Genomic DNA, 19,319 nt, shown 5'->3' on the forward strand with positions numbered 1-19,319 from the left:
TTCCTTGATCTTTGCCTTCCTTTTCCTAATCTCTTAACATTTTTAAGCCGTGTAGTGCTTATCATTACACTAAAAAGAAGTACAAGTAATAATGATGATAATGACAATAAACTTTAAAAAAATACCTAGCTGGGTAGAAAAGCTCAAGTTTTTAAGTGACTTTGTAAAATTATATGAATTTATCTATACTACAGTTCTTACATGTTACTATAGATTACTGCATTAAGTGGTTTAGGATAATTACAACAAAAGCTGAATGTAAGCTCTAGTTTAAATCACAGTAAGCACACATGAGAATGTACAAAATATTATATACTGAATCAGACCAATGGTGCTTCCAAACTGAGGTTCTGTTGACAGGAGTTAACAGAAAATGTTTTACAAAGAGTATGGTAGTTGACTTCATGTCATGTTGAAAAGATTAATCCTGCTTAATTTTCAAGACAATTATCCATCCATAAATCTACTGAAATGATACTTAAATTTAGTTATTTTCTGTACCTCTTAATCAGTTCCATATGTTTACTATCTACAGTTTATAAAACCTGTAAAATAAGTCAGTCAACAAGCATTCGTGAAACCTCTACTTTGTGCCCTACTGTGCTAAAGCTGTGTAGACAAAGAAAGACAAAAAAAACCAGTCCCTGCTCTCAAGGATGTCGCAGTCCAATGTGAGAGACAACATGCAAACAACTATGTACAAACAAGATATAAGCAGGATAAATTGGGGGTGATTTCAAAGAGAAGGTACTAAAATTAAGGAGAATTGGGAAAGACTTCTTACAGAAGTTAGGGCTCTCTTCTATAACTCTCTTTTTCAAGCTTCTATGGGTACCCCAACTTTATGAAATAAAAATTTAACATTTTTATTTACATTACCTAAATTTTCTTTCCTTCCTCCCATGTAACATTTTTTTAAAGGAAAAATCAGCAAAACCAACCAACACATCAAAAGTTATGTTTTAATAGTACTTCTTTTGAGCCATGTTTAGGATTTGCAATTTGAAAACACTGTTTCAATTGTCTGATGTTGGTTGTTCTTTCCATTTACATTGTTGCCCCATACTTCTAATAATCTAGATTAGGTTGCATAAATCCTTATTTATCCTACTCATAAAAACCTTAAACTTTCACAACATTCTTTCTTAGCTATAATTCTTGTTGGTTGATAAGTCAAGAAACTTAATCTTTCTAATCCATTCATATATGGAAGTGCCTATTTCCTTAGTCATTTGAGTTCTCCTCATATCTGTCTTGTATTAAGACCAGAATTGCATATAATGTTCTATTTTATATAACAAAATCATGCTTCCCATCTTATTTCTAATACCTATTTGAACACAGTGGTAGAAAGGACTGATTTCTTACATATTAACAATAACCTTAAGGCACTTTTCAAGATTTGTAATGAGGTGCAAAGTCCAATTTTCTGTAATTTGGGTTACTTTTTCCCCAGAAATATTATCACTGTATCCTTGCTTAAGATGAAGAGCATCTGCTCCATCTACTGTTGACTCAAAATGTTCTGAGTCACTCCTGTTTTTAAGCTCTATAAGTTTAGCATTTCCTTCAGCATACTGTCATCTGCAAACATACAGAATTTTGGTTGCACTCTTCCTTCCTTCTTACTACTTATAAAAATGTTAGTATATGACCCAGGCCAAGCACATATTATTGAGTAATAAACACTACTTGAAAACTGTACTGTTTAAAGTGGATTTTTCTCCCTATCCTTTGATTCCAAACTTTAAGTCAATTCTCTACTACAGGAGTAGGGAACTTACAGCCTTGAAACCACATATGGCCCTGTAGGTCCTCAAGTGTGGCCCTCTGACTGAATCCAAACTTCACAGAATAAATTCCCTTAATAAAAGGATGTGTTCTGTAAACCTTGGACTAAGTCAAAAGGCCTCACCTGAGGACCTAGAGTGTCACATGTGGCCTTGAGCCTGCAGGTTCCTCACCCCTGCTCTACCCTTTGACACAACATTTACTCCAAACCAATGGTAACTCAAGTTATGCTTGAATTCTGGAATAACATAAGAATAATAGGATAGAGACAAGAATATAAAATAACAAGGCAGTCTGATCAAGGAAAAATACTGATTTCTCTTTCTCTTAAGTACTTTAGTCTGATATCTGGCATTATTCACTTGGACATTTTATCACTTAGTACCTACTACTGTCAATTATCTCATGGGTTAGGTACCTGCTTGCCCCACAAAAGATTTTAAACAAAAAGATAGTGTCTAATACATCTTATTCTGCAGAGCACTAAGCTCAAAATAACAGCTACTGAATTTAAACTCTGTAAGACATTAAACCCCTACATAAATCTTCCTTTTGTTTAAAATTAAGTACACAAATAACTTACGAGTAGTTTTAACTAAGAAAACCAGAATCATACTAGAATTTGCCAGTCCTGAAGACAGACCATTACCAAGTAACTTACCCCCCTCCTCCTTTTAAGCTTTCCTTTCTTTAGAAGCCTTCTCAATTCTGTATTGCTTCAAGTATTTAGATGCTAAACAACTGGCATTAACTTCCTACAAAGCAGGAATCCTGTTCCTCTTTCGGTGAAGAACTAGCTTTGGGAAAGAACAATGGTGTAGAGTGGTCTTCTACTAATAAGCTGGGTGACGTTGGACAAGTTGCCTTCTCCAACAGGCCTAAGTTTCCTCTTCCAGGAAAGGAAGAGATGGGATGTGATGATCTGACGTCCTATCACTCTGCAACTTCAAGAAGCACAATTCTCACAGGAATAGCACAAAGGTGCAGTTTTTCATTGTAGTTTTCTGGGAAGAACACCATTCATAACATCATGCATCTATTTCAAACACTGACGCTCACTAAACACATACACTTGTTCCAAAGCCTTTGTTACCAACAGCTTCCTTCCTTCTGGCCAACGAGGAAGGGCAGAATCTGGAAAAGCAAGAAATGAGCACGTGTGTTTTGGCACTTCAACACCTTTCAGCCAAGAGATCTCCAGCCCCACAATGTCAAGGCACTCACATTTACTGGCAGCACCCTGGTGACAGAGACAGTTCTAGGAACCTAGGTACTGCTCAAATGAGGAAATCCTTTCATTCCCATATCACTTTAGTCCACTAAAAAAGGTCTTACAAGAAAGAAGAGAAGGCAAAGTCACTTTACTCACATCCTTTGTGTCTAACCAATACCAAAATCCAAAAGTTATCAGGAATTCACCTGCATACATTTCACACTCCTTGACCTTCTTTCCATTTAAGGAACACTGAATATATCTCATCCTCAATCTGCACTGGGAATTAGCATAAGTTTTGGAATGAATTTCAGCATTTTAAATTTATAGAATCATGGATGATAAATGAAGGGAGCAGAACATATAAGAAAATATTTTTAAAGAATTGAAATAAGCTGTCAATATTTTTCATTCAGGACTTTGTTTACTCACCTAAGTAATGTTGTGGATGAAATGGCATAGGCTTACTAGTCGCTGAATAATATCCAACGGCTCTCTTAAATCGAGTAACTTTGTCATCTGTTCTAGACTGAAACAGAAATTAAAAAATCTTTGTAAAACCATTATGCCTCTAATCAGGTATATTTTTAAAAAATAAAAACCCTCTTGTGCCTCTAAAGTTATTTTTTAAACATTGGTTTAGAAGTTTAAAAGTATTCTAAATTATTTAAGGAAAAGCAAAAGGTATTAAGGAAGAACACTATCTAGCACTAATTATTTTTAAGTAACATGGTTGAACTGACATAAGACTGAGAGAAGAGGTATTGCATTAGCAGTTCCATTATCAACTTGTACAACCACTTAAATCCTTGAGGTATTTCCTTCCCCATCTGACACATGGTGCTCAATACAAGTTATACCACTGGAATATTTGCCAAGTGTTCGGAGTAGGGGGATGAGGGTTGTTGTAGTACCAAAATTCACCATCCTGGTATCAATTTATTTCAATTCTTACTTTGGGGGAAGAAAAGATATAAATGCCAACTAACTGGATAGAAACACAATAGTAAGCCCCTCCAACTGGCTCCAGACCATGCCTGTATAGATTACATAGTAAGGATCTAGAAAGTGATTTTCTTAAATGCTTAGTGCATGGTGGAAAGGACAGTGAATTTATAGAGCAGAAGGACCTGGGTTAAAATCACAATTATGCCATTTATCACTTATTTGTCTTCACCAATATATACCTGAGTTTATCAAGTATAAAATGAGGAAGTGGAACCAAATGACCTTGCCCTTCCTAAAACACACACCCACACACAATATGGCAAGACTACTCAAGAATTAAACCAAATAACCAAATAGTTTATTCCAGTTAAACAATCAAAAGCTAGCAGATGCCCAGGGCAAACCATGTTCAAGCTCTGTTTTACCTGTGAATGTTGAAAAACATCTTTAGCTATGGCATCCAAATCAGTGGTATCCTGAATATTACGAACGTAATCGGCAACAGCTTTGATCACTACATCACAAGGTGGTAAAACTAGCTGGTGAGCCCGTACCTAGGAAAATAAACAAATATGTAAGCAAACAGGTCAAAGAGTCCTTAATGGTGATCTAAATTCATAACTAAGGTTCTGACGATTTCTAATACTATGAGTTAACATTTTAAGATCCCTACCAGCACCACCACCCCTAGCTGTAATTCTACCTAAAAGCTCTTAGCATTGAGATTATTTCAAATGTCTCATTCCCAGCAGCAGAGATATAAACGATATATTTTTCCTTTAGATTTTTCTACTCTAAGAAAAAAAAATAAGGAATCATTAATAAAAACAAAAATCCCACATTACTACTAAATAATGCTTAATGGTTCATCTTTTCTTAGACATATATCCAACACTGTGATGATGGTATATAAGCTGATCACTAAACTTAAGAGGTTGTTTGATTTTGGTATTGGTAAAATTCCACTACCATGAATTTCACATCCAAATGCTGTTCTCAACATTTTCAGAAATTACATTTCTAGTTTATAGGTACTAGAGATTTTAAAAAGCCAAAACACCTACTGCCTTGCTTCTCTGTAGTTGAGAGTGAAAAGTGCCCTAAAATCAGTACAAATAAAAGTGGAAGGAATTCTACCAACATCTTTAGATTCTTGTGCATAACTTTCTTCCTATTATTTATAACTACATAAAAAAGCACTAATATCACAGTCCCTTGAGGGCATCCCAGTAGAGGAGAAAGGCAGCCAGTCAGGTGTAGTTTCTAGTACCAAATCTGAAACTAACTAGGAATATGACCTGGACAAGTCAATTAATTTTTCTAGGCCTTAGTTTCTTCATCTATAAAAGGAAGTCCTTCTCAGAGCTAGTGTTCTGTATATCCAGAATCATTCAGGAATAGTATGCATGTACGTACGTATATACGTGTGTATATATGTATGTATGTATGTATGTATGTATGTATGTATGTAGCACAGTAAATATAATTTCAAAACAAATTCTATCCCCCCCCCCGATTACAGAAAGCTATAAAAACAGCTTTTTTTGTCCATAATGGTGATTACAAATAGCATTTGTTATAATGGGATTATATCTGCATTTATTCCACGTCCTGCTCCCAAAAGATAAAGATGCCAGTAAACATAGAATTTTTTGAAATTAATTTTAAAAATAAGGCAAACTAAAACCAAGCAGTCAAACCATAAATGTTTTTTTAAATATCTTTTGATCCATAAAATTAGTTTTCTTAAATAGAAAAGTAGAAGAAATTAGTTGTTTTTCCCCTGGGAACTTTATTCCCCTCATTTAAAAAGCTATTGTTTGAATCCAATGCATAAAACTGGACAGATAGCCTATAATCATAGTTGTATCCCACAAATCCCTTAAACTGCCTAGAATGGCTAATGATGACGCTCCTGTTTAAATATTTAAGAATTTGCACATTATGGGCAATTTGTCAAACAAGTATTCTCAATTTTGCAAGAAAATCATGAAGTTGTAAGGCAGAGCCTGTTCATTTCAGCATTCCACCCACTCCCTTATCTCTAGGAGATCCCTAATCAGTTTTCAGAAGAATAAAAATTTCTGAAGTCTAAGAGCCCTATTTAATCTGCTTTGGTACCTTACTTTTGATTTTTAACAAATGTTTGTTAATTCTTCCTCACAGAAATGAAACTCTCAGGGGCAGCTAAGTGGCACAGTAGGTAGAGCACTGGCTCTGAAGTCAGGAGTACCTGAGTTCAAATCTGGCCTCAGACCAAACACTTGACACTTAACTAGCTGTGTGACCCTGGGCACTTAACCCCAACTGCCTTAAAAAAAAGAAAGAAAGAAAAAGAAAAGAAAAGAAACTCTAAGTGAATTTAAGTTCATTTCATTTCTATGGACAGCAAAACAAGATCATTCAGTCACCATTATTTCTTCGTAATCTTTAAGATCAGGAATAACTCACCCCTCACCCACATCTTCTCCAAGCTGAACTATCCAAGCAGTTTTTGCTTTTGTAGATCAGAGAGAACAAATAAAACAATCAACCGACAGTTCATTTTTTAAAAAATTGATAGGACTTAAAACTTTAAGCTGCAATTCAATCAATATAACTTGCTACACAAGAACCATACTCTCAGATCCTTGTGCAGTAAGAGAGAAAGAACTAATATTACATATTACCTATTTCTTCCTGAAATTCCTCAGTCCTCAACTCCCATCATTTTTTCAAATATTTCATTCTCTCTACCAATTAGAATTGAATTAGAATCTACTACATTACTAAAAGAAAAAATAAATATTTCAAGAGACTTTAGAACCTCAATCAATACATTTTGTGAAAATACTTGAAGGGGAACATGTTAGGGCCTTAATACATTAGTTATTAATTACTAACAAAAGATGAAATGAAAGGGGTCTCAAAGTACTAAAGTTTTTCTCCCTCTACTTCAAACTTTTACCTAACCCAAACCTAGGCTCACCTACAAAGTTTTGCTTTGGTCTGAAAACAAGTCTGTCTAGTGTGGATTTAAATTTAAGTCTAAATAAATGAATTTTATTTTCTACCCAAAGCTATTCAAATGATGTGTATAATTTATTAATTTTTAAATCTTAAGTGATATGCTTGTAAAAAGTATATTTTAATACATGATGGTGAATCCCAAATGTATAAAATCACAAAACATTAAGATGTTCATGGCCTTTAATTCAGCAAATACATATTAAGTTTTATTATGTGGAAGGTGCTGGAGACAGAAAGACAAAAAACTCATCAGTCCTTGACCTAAAAGAGCTTACAATCTACTAGTATAAAATGTTTGTCAACCGTTCAGTTCAAAAACTCTACAGATTCACAGGCTAAATTCAAACGATATCAGATTTCAAGGAAGTAAGAATGTTAAAACAAAGCTATGGCTCACAGTACTAACTAGACTAGACTTCTCCAGCCACCTAATACTCATTTGTGAGAGTGATCAGTTATGCTTCTCTGTGTGACCTTTTACTGAATAAAGTTATTACTGTAGCCACATACATGATAAATCCCCAAATCAGCCAACTTTTGAGTTTATCAAATTCAGTCATTGCCTCATTCTCTATTCCCAAAATACACACTTCGGAATTTCAGGAGAGTACATACACTGCCAGAAAACACAATTTCAGCTGGAAGAATGAAAAAGTTACCCAAGCTGTAGCACGTCAAAAGTAGTGTTTTCAATAAATAAAGAAAAAGAAATTTTAAATCAAAATGACATACACTTTCAAGAAGGTGCCCCCCCCCCACAAGTACACATCTACACACATCTACACACACACACACACACACACACCCCGTCCCCGTCCCCTGTCCCCCCCCACCCCGCTTCCCTAAATCTTTCCTCTTTTCTGCTCTTCATTTGTAGGGGGAAGAGATCTGAACTGCTGAAGTGGGGTACCAGGGTTTGAAACAAGGTGAGAAGGGTTGGAATTGGTCTGAAAGTTGGCTGACTTTTTTTCCCTGGGAAGGCTGACAAGAAATGTTTGAAATGTAGGAGTGAACAAAGTTGAGCAGTAACATTACTATTTGGTGTCTAGTCAAACAAAACGATAGAAAATGAAAAGGTTTCCCTTCCCAAGTACTAAAGAACTTACACACTGGATAAGACCATGTTCTAAAAACAGCAAAAATCATATATAAGACATATTTTCCACTTATAAGACAGCAACGATAGAATGTACAGCACTGAGATTATCTAGTAAAATCCCTTCAATTTATAGATCATGAAACTGAGGCTCAGAGAAGGATTAGGTGACTTGAACCAGGTAAGAAGGGTCAACTAGTTAGTGTCATAGCCAGTTACCCATGACCAGCCTAGTTAAGTTCCAGAATGAAACTGATTCCAATGTTACTGCCAGCCTACTCCACAGAAAATATGGTTGATACTAGATGCCATTTATAGATAATTTTTTGGTAGCCAAATCAAGGATGTTATCACAGGACATCAACTAAAATTTGAAAAATATCTTTATAATTATGAACTTCTTGAGGGCAAGACTTGTTTGTTTCATTTTTGTTTTCATCTCCCCAGCACCTAGTACAATACCTGGACATAGCAGGTACTCAACAAATGCTTGTTGATTTGATTTCTCCTTGTAATACTATTGTGGAAATAATTAGTATTTAAAAGTTAAGATATTGTATTAATTTTTAAATGCTTTAAAAATGGATATTTAGATATATCTTATCTTCTTAAAACCTAGTAAGTTAGACTTCCAAAAACTAAGCTATAGCAATTTAAAATAAAAACCTCTTTCACTTTCCAAAGAATATTATATTGCTCACAGGTTACAAAATACTGCCCCTTAGCAGAGAACATAAAGACAGCGTACTTACTTTTTAAAAATATATACAGTATATTTGGATATTATTAGGGGTTTTTTCCATTTTGTTTTAAAAGATCAATTCCTTATAGTAATCATTTTTGGAGGGCAATTGAAAAAGTCTCATCTTCATCTAAGTCAAATTCTAAGCAGCTCCAAGATTTTAACAAAGCTCTTCAAAGACCCAAGTAAATTAACTTTACTGTCATATGTGTATCCCTTTAAATAAGCACATAGACTTGCCTGAAAGACCTTGAAGTTTTTCCAAAGCTGTGTGTGGTTATAAGTACATAATAGGTCCCCAAATAATAGCTAATAGCCTTGAATAGCAGGTGATTGATCTCATCTTTTCTCCTTCCCTTGAATGTTCTTACATCATTCCTCTCAGGCAGCTGGCCTTAATTTTTTTTCTTAACCTGTAACTCTTGAGTACTGCTATATTTAATAAAAAATCTATGACTTTAAGAATGCTTTACAGGTATTCATTAACATAAACATTTTGAGCAGCAATAAAATAGTACAAATGACTATGTAGCAACAATATCTTAAAATCCGGAAAGTCTCTCTTTGGTTTCCACTACCAGGTGTTTTCTTAATCATTAGTTTTTTCTAAGTCTCCTAACTAGCTGAATTGGATTGACATTCTGCTTTATCCCATTGAAAAGAAAAAATGTAAATCAGGATTTCAATATTTCCAAGCATTTCTTAAACTGAAGTTCATCTCGTATGATGCTAGTGTGAAGGTAACCTTGGCTTCTCCAAAGGTATGCCAGCAGGTTGTAAGCTCTGGCAGAATGTACCAAACTGGACAGGTCTGGGGATGGACTGTATGTCAGTTATCCATGACCAGCCTAGTTAAGTTCCAGAATGAACCTGTGAAGACATGAATTTTGAGAAGATAGCAAGCATTTCTCAAAGATTATCTAGTGAGATTTGGAGGGTAGGTCCCAAGCTTCACTGATGAAGGGAGTACCACACCACAAAACCTGCAGATTTTTTTTTTCAGATTCTTGAATACTTCAAAGCACATGCTGTTTGTACAACCAGCCTATCAATAAAATTCAACAATTCAATTATTAGTCACTTAAGATTAAAATATACCATGACCTATGCTAATTAAAAATGAAATTCTAGTTGAAATTAAATTCATGAATGTTTATTATAAACCTCAAATGTTACAACAATATCACTAATGGCATTTCTGTTTTTCATTACTACTTTCTGAGACAAAATTTTCTATTTTAAATCCATTATTTCTAATATATACAAATAAATTTCAGTAAAACCACAGTATCATCACTGATAAATTATAATCCCGAATGAAAGCCCTTTCATCTTTCAGGCAGTTCACAAGTACTTTAGTAGAAACAAATTCAAAACTTAATTCAAATATTACAATTTTATGTAAAACTACAGCTTTATGAATAAGGATACTTAAAAATGATCACTTTTGTTTCATTTTGAGACGCTATGAGTTATGACTGGAAACGAGGCATCGGGGTTTATATTACTATTAATGAGAGTTCAAGTGATAGTATTTAAAACTGTACTTCCTTGAATATAGAAAAGGTTTGCACAAAGGTCACTATATTGTGGGATTATAATTTTACTAGCAATTAAAAATGAAATCCTCATAATCATAACCAAATAATTCATGGTTTTAGCCTAAAATTTGCGTAGCTGTGCAGAACTTAGCTAGCCCAGTCATGTGCACCATACAATTTGGTGGATAGAGCACTGAGGACCAGAGAGGTACAGAGACGTCTTCTGAACTCCTCTCTGGATGTAGTCAAACTTGCCTTTTGCCTTTCCATAGGAGTTTTAATGTTATTATAAAGTTTAGAGGGTTTTGAACTTAGAGGAAAGGACTACATAAAAATAAAGTAGTTTCAATGCAGTGCCAGTTATGCAAGTTTCACAGGTATATCCGAAAATGCTAATTAATCACAAAAAGGTAAGAGAATGGGGTGGGGTGGGGTGGGGGTGTAGTTTTTTTTTTTAAATAGGACTCCTTTTAATAAAAAATTTTCTTGGTGCAATCAAAAAATTTCATCCAAAAGACATTTTCATAAGAATAAAGTATCTGCTCTGTGCAAGGCACTATACCAAGGCAGTGGGGACACAAAGACAAAAAACAAAACAAAAACAAACCCCCTCCCCCACAGAAACAAACAACAGTCCCTGCCTTTTTAAAGAGCTAGAGCTACAAAGATTTAATTTTAATAATTTTAGAAACACTTTCGAGAATTTAGCCTTAGCATTCATGAGTTTTGTCAATACTTTGCATTTTCTTCAATTGCTAAAGACAATGTCTTTCACAGCAGATCCAGTGATACCTAGTATTTACTAAGAAAAAAAATTATTATCTATTTGTTGCTGCTTTGAAACTAAAATGCCAGATTTAAGCTAACAGAGACCCTGTGAAGCTGACATACACCTCTAAAATTAACCATCCCAGATACTTCCAATTCTATCCTCAGTCATTATCCCTATCCATAATCAAAATGTTTCCACGTGACAAAAACGGAAATTGTTCCACAACAATTAATGTCTATTATCCTAAATTAAACAAATACTAACCAATCAAATCACTCAACCAGCAAAAAGCTCTATGACTTTCCCACACCCACAAAAAATGACATTACCTTATGTTGCTGAATCTTCGTATTCAAAGAAGCACTAAAACAGCATTTGGAACATTCCATTACAGCAGTAACTGCAAAGGAGGGTTAAAATAATTTGTCCTTGCCTTGTCTCAAAAGCATATTTAACAGTCAAACTAAATATCCATCAGGGTTTTCTTCGCTTATTATGGATTTCAAAGAATAATGAGTCTATTTTTTTTTTAAGAAAGCTTTCCTTCTGAACAAAATCTTTTTAAGGGTTTTCTCAGCTTCAGCCCCAAAGTAGATGTCAGGAAAGGCAAAACTTGAAGAAACTGCAATGAACTTAAGCAATAGCAGGAAAATATCATCTTCTCATCTCAAAATACTTCAGCTGTTAATTTGTGTATACAGTACCCACAAGTTAGTTTTAACTTGCACATGCAACAACTTTAGTGGCAAGTCACTCACTATCTAGCCTCATTTTTAGCAACATTCTCTATATGTAGTTTCAGACTCATTCAGTGTTTTTAGAGCTGTAAAAGGACCACTAAAGGCCATTCAGTCCAGCCTTTTGCTATCAGGTTGGGATCGAAAGAAATGTGGAAATAGGGATCTACTTTTATGCACCCAAGATCTACTCAAACTTCAGTTACATTTAATTCCCTCCCTTCAACATTCTTTCTCCAATTCCTTATTTTCCAACCATAGTGGAACCTTAAGACTGGATGCAAAGGGGCAACTAGATGGCGCAGTAGATAGAGCACCGGCCCTGGAGTCAGGAGGACCTGAGTTCAAATCTGGCCCCAGACACATGATACTCACTAGCTAGCATTGTATGACCCTGGGCAAGTCACTTATACCTAACCCCAACTGCCTTGTAAAAAAAAAAAAAAAAAAAAAGAAGACTGGATTCAAAGTCTTCTTCTGCATCAGATTTCTATTGTTGCATCCAAAATTGGACAACAGATTTAGACTGTGTCAACTAGCTCTAAATGCATTTCAACAATGAGTTATTTTTTTTAATATCTGTCCTATTTTTCTAATGAACACTACATTACCACTTCAGTTTTAGCTTTGTTGTCCACTACAACTTCTGCCGTGTTTATTTGGCATTATTAATGACTGTCTTATCTTTGCAAAGTTATTTTAAAGCAGAATATCTAAATTGTCCAAACTGAACTTTAAAATATAAATGTTCCATTTAATTCTATTTGATATTTTTGCAAAGTGTTGCTCATTTTGCCGTGGTCATTTTGAATCTGAATGTAACTATTAGTAATGCCAGTCACTCAACCAAATTTGACACTATTAACAAATAACCACATGTATTATTATTTTTGTCAATTATTTGGATGATAGAGTAAAGTGGTCCTGAATATCAAAGAATGAAACATTATGTTCTTATTGTTAATTATCTATACTCATTGTGAATTTCATGAACTTCATTTCCACATTGGCCTGTCTAATTTACACCCTACAGAAAAACAAACTGGCTCAATGTCATTTATTCAACAAGCATTTATTGCCAAAATACCAATGTTGGTATCAAGTACCAATGATATTCAAGACATTGTATCTAAAAGGAAAAATACAATACGTTCCAAAGTAGTAAGTAAATTAAGTTCAGATAACTTACACATTTAGTTCCATTCATTAATATGAATGTTTAAGTTTTACTACATTTTCCAAGTCACATCTGAGATTCATAGGATCATTCATCCAGTATAATAAAGATTTATTAAGTACTTTCTATCTGCCAACCACTACGCTTTGTGTCCGGGATATAAAAAGACCAAAAATGCAAGAATCTCTGTCCTTCAAGTAGTTTATAATCTAACCGGGTGAGGAGCATAAAACATGCACATAGAAAATAGAAAATATATACAGAAAGTTTTATTGGGGGATTAGGAGAGGCCTCACTTATCTCAAAGGTGGCCAGAGGATTTAGAGCTGGAAGAAATCATGGAAGTCATCTAGTCCAATACTTTCATTTTAAAGATGAGAAAATGGTAGTTGGTATCAGACCTGGGACAGACAACCACGACAAAGAAATATAAGCCTAACATCAAAAGTTGCTACCAAGCTACTCTCAAAAGCCCAATGTAATCTGAGAATGGAAAAGGACATATGAGAGTGTCTATTTGGTTTATAACTCTCATTTTAAAATATAATATTAAAGCAAAACCAAATGCAAATGTGACACAGTAACAGTTGCTCAATCAGAATGAGTCCCGGTTAATACAAAATTATAGAATCTTAGGAGTTGGAACAGCCCTAAGAGGCCATCAACTTCAACACCTGTTGTTCAGTTGTGTCTGACTAATCTTGACCCCACAACACCTGTACTTGATAAAAATCTTCTCTACCACATTCCCAAGAAAACCATCTAGCTCAAAACATCTTTAATGACAAGAAAACCACCACCTTATGAGACATCTCATTCCATATTCATTGTTAAATTAGTCTAGCTGTTGTAAAGATATTCCTCATATCAAACTAAGAGTCTGCCTTCTTATAAATTCTACCCATGGCTCCTACTTCTCCTCCTAGAGTCATACAGAATCCTTCTCCTAGAGGACAGTTCTTCCAATATCTGAAGAAAGCATCTTATTACAATTGAATATTTTATGAAATGGCAAAATATCCCTCATAACTGGAGGGAAGAATTTCTACTGTGGAAATTCCGCACACCAAAAGGGACTGCAGTTTAAATAGTCTTAGTGTGAGCACTGAGGAATAAAAATTACTTTCCCACAGTTCTTAAAGAACTATAAAATTCTACTTTTACAAATTTACTTCCACCATGTATGAAAGGTATCCCTTCCTTAGTGAAGCCATTTATAAAAATGTTCCAGAGTATACAACTGATCAAAAGAGTACATCTTGAAAATCAAATATATTCTAAATAGGACATACTTTATTCCCGGGGGGGGGGGGGGAGAATGATGGCCCATTATACCCCCTTCATTTTAATCAAGAAGCAGAGGGGCGGCTAGATGGTGCAGTGGATAGAGTACCAGCCCTGAAGTTAGGAGGATCCGAGTTCAAATCTGGCCTCATACCAAACACTTGACACTTACTAGCTGTGTGACCCTGGGCAAGTCACTTAACCCCAACTGCCTAAAAATCAATCAAAAAAAAAAAAAGCAGAGAGAAATTTTCCTTTGAAGTCTATCAATACAGTTCTATACCAACATTCTATACTGGCTCCTTTCATTATGCCTATGTAAATAAGTTTGTCTCCTCTCTGTCCCATTAAAAAAAAATTGAAACAATAGACCCATACAAAAAAACACCCTAACCTTCCACTGGTTTCGTAACTTCCTGATGCAGTCACCCTTTCTTTCCTTTTTCTCTTCACTGTAAAACTTCTAGAATGTATAGTATATATATTCTCCATACTTCTTAATTCCTTGAAACTTGGCTTCAGTACATCTCCACTAATCTACTGAAAAGACAAAAATTCAAGGTCTTTGATATTCAGTCCATATGATCTTCAAACGTTCTGCAGTGTCTGACAGTGATAACTATTTTGACAGACTATTTTCCTCACCTTCCATAACACTGTCTTCTTCACATTCTCCTACCCATTAACCACTAATTCCAGCTATTTAACTGGTCCCTCAAGCGAAGTGCTACATCTTCCACCTCTCTCCCTTTGCATTGGCTGTCCCTCGTCTGGAATGTGCTCCTTTCCTAATCTTCAATTCAGAGGATCCCTCACTTCTTCAAGATTCATCTCAACTACCACCTTCTACACAAAACTTTTCCTAATCCTCCTAAACTAATGTCCTCATTTTCTAAACAACCTGTATTTATTCTGTATATACTTAGACATATGCAAGTAGTATTCCTCTTTACAGTATAACGTCTTAGAAAACTAGGAATACTTCACTATCATCTTTGCACCAAGAGCATCTACTACAGTGCCTGGAACACAGTAGGCGCTTAATGAGAGTTCATTAATTCCTCTTCTTCCTTCTTCCTACACAAAGGTGTTCTTCAAGTCTTTGTTCCTAACCGTTTCACTCTCTAAGCTCTATCACTTAAAGACAGAGCTTAGATATCTTAACAACTTCTATGCGGATGTCTCCCAAATCTTTATTTTCAACTCTGATCTCTTGCACAGCCCCAGTTACATTTATCCAAATGCTAGACCAGTACGTCCCCGTTTACAACTCAAATTCACCATGTTTAAAGATGGCTCTATCATCTCCCCAAAACCTTTCCCTCATCCACCTTCTCCATTAGCCTCCAATCTCTCAGGTACTATACTGAATTGCTAAGACCTGCTGATTCTTCCCCATCTTTTCACACATGCTGTCACCACACACTATTTCAGGCTATCTAAACTCCTCACCTAGACTATTACAATAACTTTTTAGTTGGTCTTTTGGTCTAGGGGTCTCTTCTCTTCGATTTACCCTTCATCTCATTGCTAAAATTATTGTCCTTCGATGTATTACTCCCCCATTCAAGGCCCTTCCACCTCCCCCACACTAAGACAGAACTCAAATTCCTCAACTACCCCTCCTCATTCAAGCCAAAAAGGGAATCTTCCCAAATCTGTCTACTGAAATCTTTCTCTTGCTTAAATGTTACTACTTTTATGAAGCTTTCCTTAATTCTTTCATTTAAAAAATTATTTATACTTTCTTCAATCAGCAAAAATCTGTCTTCTCAGTCTTCCAACCTCTTCCTACTCTAGAACTATGCCTAATTCCTTCAACTGAAGTGATTTCATATACTTACACTTAGGGTTTGCCTTACATCATAATAAGTTATGTACAGATCTCTTTTCCCATCCCTGTCTATTAGACTGCAAGATCCTTAAGTAAGAAACGGCGTAGTTTTTCCACCCACACCTCACAACTCCTGTCCAATGTACCACAAGTGCCTAGCAGACTTGTTGACACATATTAAAGGCTGGTTAAATAACAAGCCCTGTCATCACAGAACACAGACACAGCACGGAAAGCAGGACCCAAGGCTAGGAAAATCTAGGCTCAAACCCCAGCTCTGACACACAGTGGCTGTAGGACTCTAGGCAACTGTTTTAGCCAACTGTCTAAAACCATAGTTTGTAGAATGCAATGATGAATAAAAAGTATTGAATAAAAAAGTGAACCAAAGTATTCTCCTGATAAAACCTGGCAGAATAAAAACAAAATAAACTCAGACTTAACAACAAGTGAGCAGTAAGTTAAACACTGCATTAAACAAATAGAATAGAGAATGAGGGATGTAAGCATTGAATTCTTGAAAAATGCTATCACTCTCACAATTCTCAGAAGTTCACCTTGCCTTTCTTTCCAAATTTTGGTCCTTTTCATATGTAGTTCCTCCAGGAATAAGGAAAAAATCACAATTCGGATTTGTTCTTTTAACATTTGGTTGTCACTCAAGCAGCCTGCTGGCTCCCAATGTGTTACTATCCCAAAATAGCAATTTAACTCTAACCACCACGCTTTGCATGATTTTGCATTTTTTCTGTACGTAAAAATCTAAGATGTTATCTTGTATCTTAGAATCCTGATCACATACAAAAGAGTTTGCATTAAATTTAAGTTCCCTGAGAGCAAAGACTGTTGTTTATTTGCATCTCTTACTAGTCTCCTGGCACATAGGTAATTCATAAATATTTGAGGAATGTTTTTCCAGATATTTTTATTACAAAAACTACCATAATATGTGTGAACTTGAGTCAAACAATAGTTGTTGTTGCATTGTTTCAATCATGTCTGACTCTTCATGACCCCATTTAGGGTTTTCTTGGCAAAGATACTGGAGGGGTTTGCTATTTCATTCTCCAGGCCATTTTACAGATAAGGAAACTGAGGCAAATAGAGTTAAGTGACTTGCCCAGGGTCACACAGCTACTAAGTGTCTGAGGCCAAATTTGAACTCAGAAAGATGAGCCCCCAGCTGCCACCATCACAGGTGAGATCATTTCTTGATCTTTGTTCAGGTTTACTTTAAGAAAAGAATTTCTACAAGCGCTAGAGTACTAGAATTTAAAGATGAAAACCCAGAAAAAAATGTACCCAAGTGTCATATAAATTATGTGCCAAGTCTTATTTTGTATGAATTATGAATAAATGTTGCAGCAGGCATAGACCAATATCTTACACTGTATACCAAAATAATATCAAAATGGGTACATGATTTAGACATAAAGGGTGATACTATAAGCAAATGAGGAGAGTAAGGAATAGTTTACTCGTCAGATCTATGGAAAAGGGAAGAATTTATGACTAAAAAAGAGAACATTACGAAATGCAAAATTAATTAATTTTGATTACATTAAATTAAAAAGGGTTTGCACATAGCCAATGCAACCAAGATTAAAAGGAAAGCAGAAAGCTGGGAAACAATTTTACTGCCAGTGCTTCTGATAAAGGCCTCATTTCTCAAATATGTAGAGAACTGAATCAAATTTATAAAATACAAGTCATTCCCCAATTGATAAATGGTCAAAGGATATGAATAGGCAGTTTTCATATGAAAAAATCAAAGCTATCTATAGTCATATAAAAATGCTCTAAAATCATTATTGATTAGAGAAATGCAAATTAAAACAACTCTGAGGTACCACAACTCTCAGACTGGCTAACATGACAGAAAAAGCAAATGAAAAATGTCAAAGAAGATGTGGGAAAACTGGAATACTAATGCATTGCTGGTGGAGTTGTGAACTGATCCAACCATTCTAGGGCGCAATTTGGAACTATGCCCAAAGGGCAATCAAACTGTGCATACCCTCTGACCCAGCAATAGCACTACTAGGTCTGCATCCCAAAGAGATCATAAAAAGGGGAAAGGACCCACATGTACAAAAATATTTATAGCAACTCTTTTTGTGGTGGCAAAGAACTGGAAATTGAGGGGATGCCCATCAATTGGGGAATGGCCGAACAAGCTGTGGTATATGAATATAATGGAATACTATTGTGCTATAAGAAATGATGAGCAGGCAGATTTCAGAAAATTCTGTAAGGACTTACATGAACTGATGCTGAGTGAAGTCAGGAGAACATTGTGCACAGTACCAGCAACATTGTGCGATGATCAACTTTGACAGACTTAGTTCTTCTCAGCAATACAATGATCTAAGACAATTCCAAAAGACTCATGATGGAAAATGCTATCCACATCCAGAGAAAGAACTATGGAGTCTGAATGCAGATGCAAGCATACTATTTTCACTTTTTTTCCCTTGTGGTTTTTCCCTTTTGTTCTGATTCTTCTTTCACAACAAGACTAATGTGGGAATATGTTTAATATGATTGTACATGTATAGCCTGTATCAGATTGTTTGCCATCTTGAGGAGGGAAGAGGGGAAAGAAAAAAAAATTTGGAACTCAAAATCTTCTAAAAGTGAATGCTGAAAACTATATTTACATGTAATTGGAAAAAATAAAATACTATTAAGTGAGGGGGGGAAGAGAATAAATAGTAGAAATGGATAAGTGTTCAAGGAATGTGGAACAGTTCTCAAAAGAATTGTATACCCTTATCAATCATATGACTACACTGCTTCAAATCACTAATAGTAAGAAAAATGCACATCAAAACAATTATGAGTTTTTTCTCACAATCTGCCAATTGGCAAAGATAAACAAAAGGTAAGAAGAATCAATGGTGAAGGAGTTGCAAAAAGCCAAACAAACTATACATCGTTGATGAAGCTGGTCCAACCACTCTGGAAAACAATCTGAAATTATGCTAATAAAGTGATTAAAATGTCTGTACCCATTACTAGCCACAGATATGAAGAAGATTAAAGAAAGGGGAAAAAATAAGCCATACGAATCAAAATATTTATAATAGCATTTTTTGTGTAGTGACTAAAAGAAATACAGCAAATGTCCAGTGTTTGGGGAATGACTAAACAAATTGTGCTGTGTAAATGTAAG

The 19,319-nt window shown here is 35.2% G+C and overlaps 1 protein-coding gene across 4 annotated transcripts in view; it reads right to left on the minus strand.

Moving 5' to 3' along the window:
- Positions 1–19,319, minus strand: part of FAM120A (family with sequence similarity 120 member A) — a 153,209-nt gene that overhangs the window by 87,780 nt on the left and 46,110 nt on the right. For all 4 annotated transcript variants that reach the window (XM_020981270.2, XM_020981268.2, XM_020981269.2 and 1 more), the window contains 2 exons: positions 4,378–4,506; positions 3,437–3,533 (listed from right to left, as the gene is read on the minus strand). In XM_020981270.2, coding sequence (XP_020836929.1) covers positions 3,437–3,533; positions 4,378–4,506 — 226 coding nt within the window. The remainder of the gene's footprint in view (positions 1–3,436; positions 3,534–4,377; positions 4,507–19,319) is intronic.

This window comes from Phascolarctos cinereus, unplaced genomic scaffold, assembly GCF_003287225.1.
Source record: "Phascolarctos cinereus isolate Bilbo 61053 unplaced genomic scaffold, phaCin_HiC Scaffold_4;HRSCAF=312, whole genome shotgun sequence".
Classification (NCBI taxonomy): Eukaryota; Metazoa; Chordata; class Mammalia; order Diprotodontia; family Phascolarctidae; genus Phascolarctos; species Phascolarctos cinereus.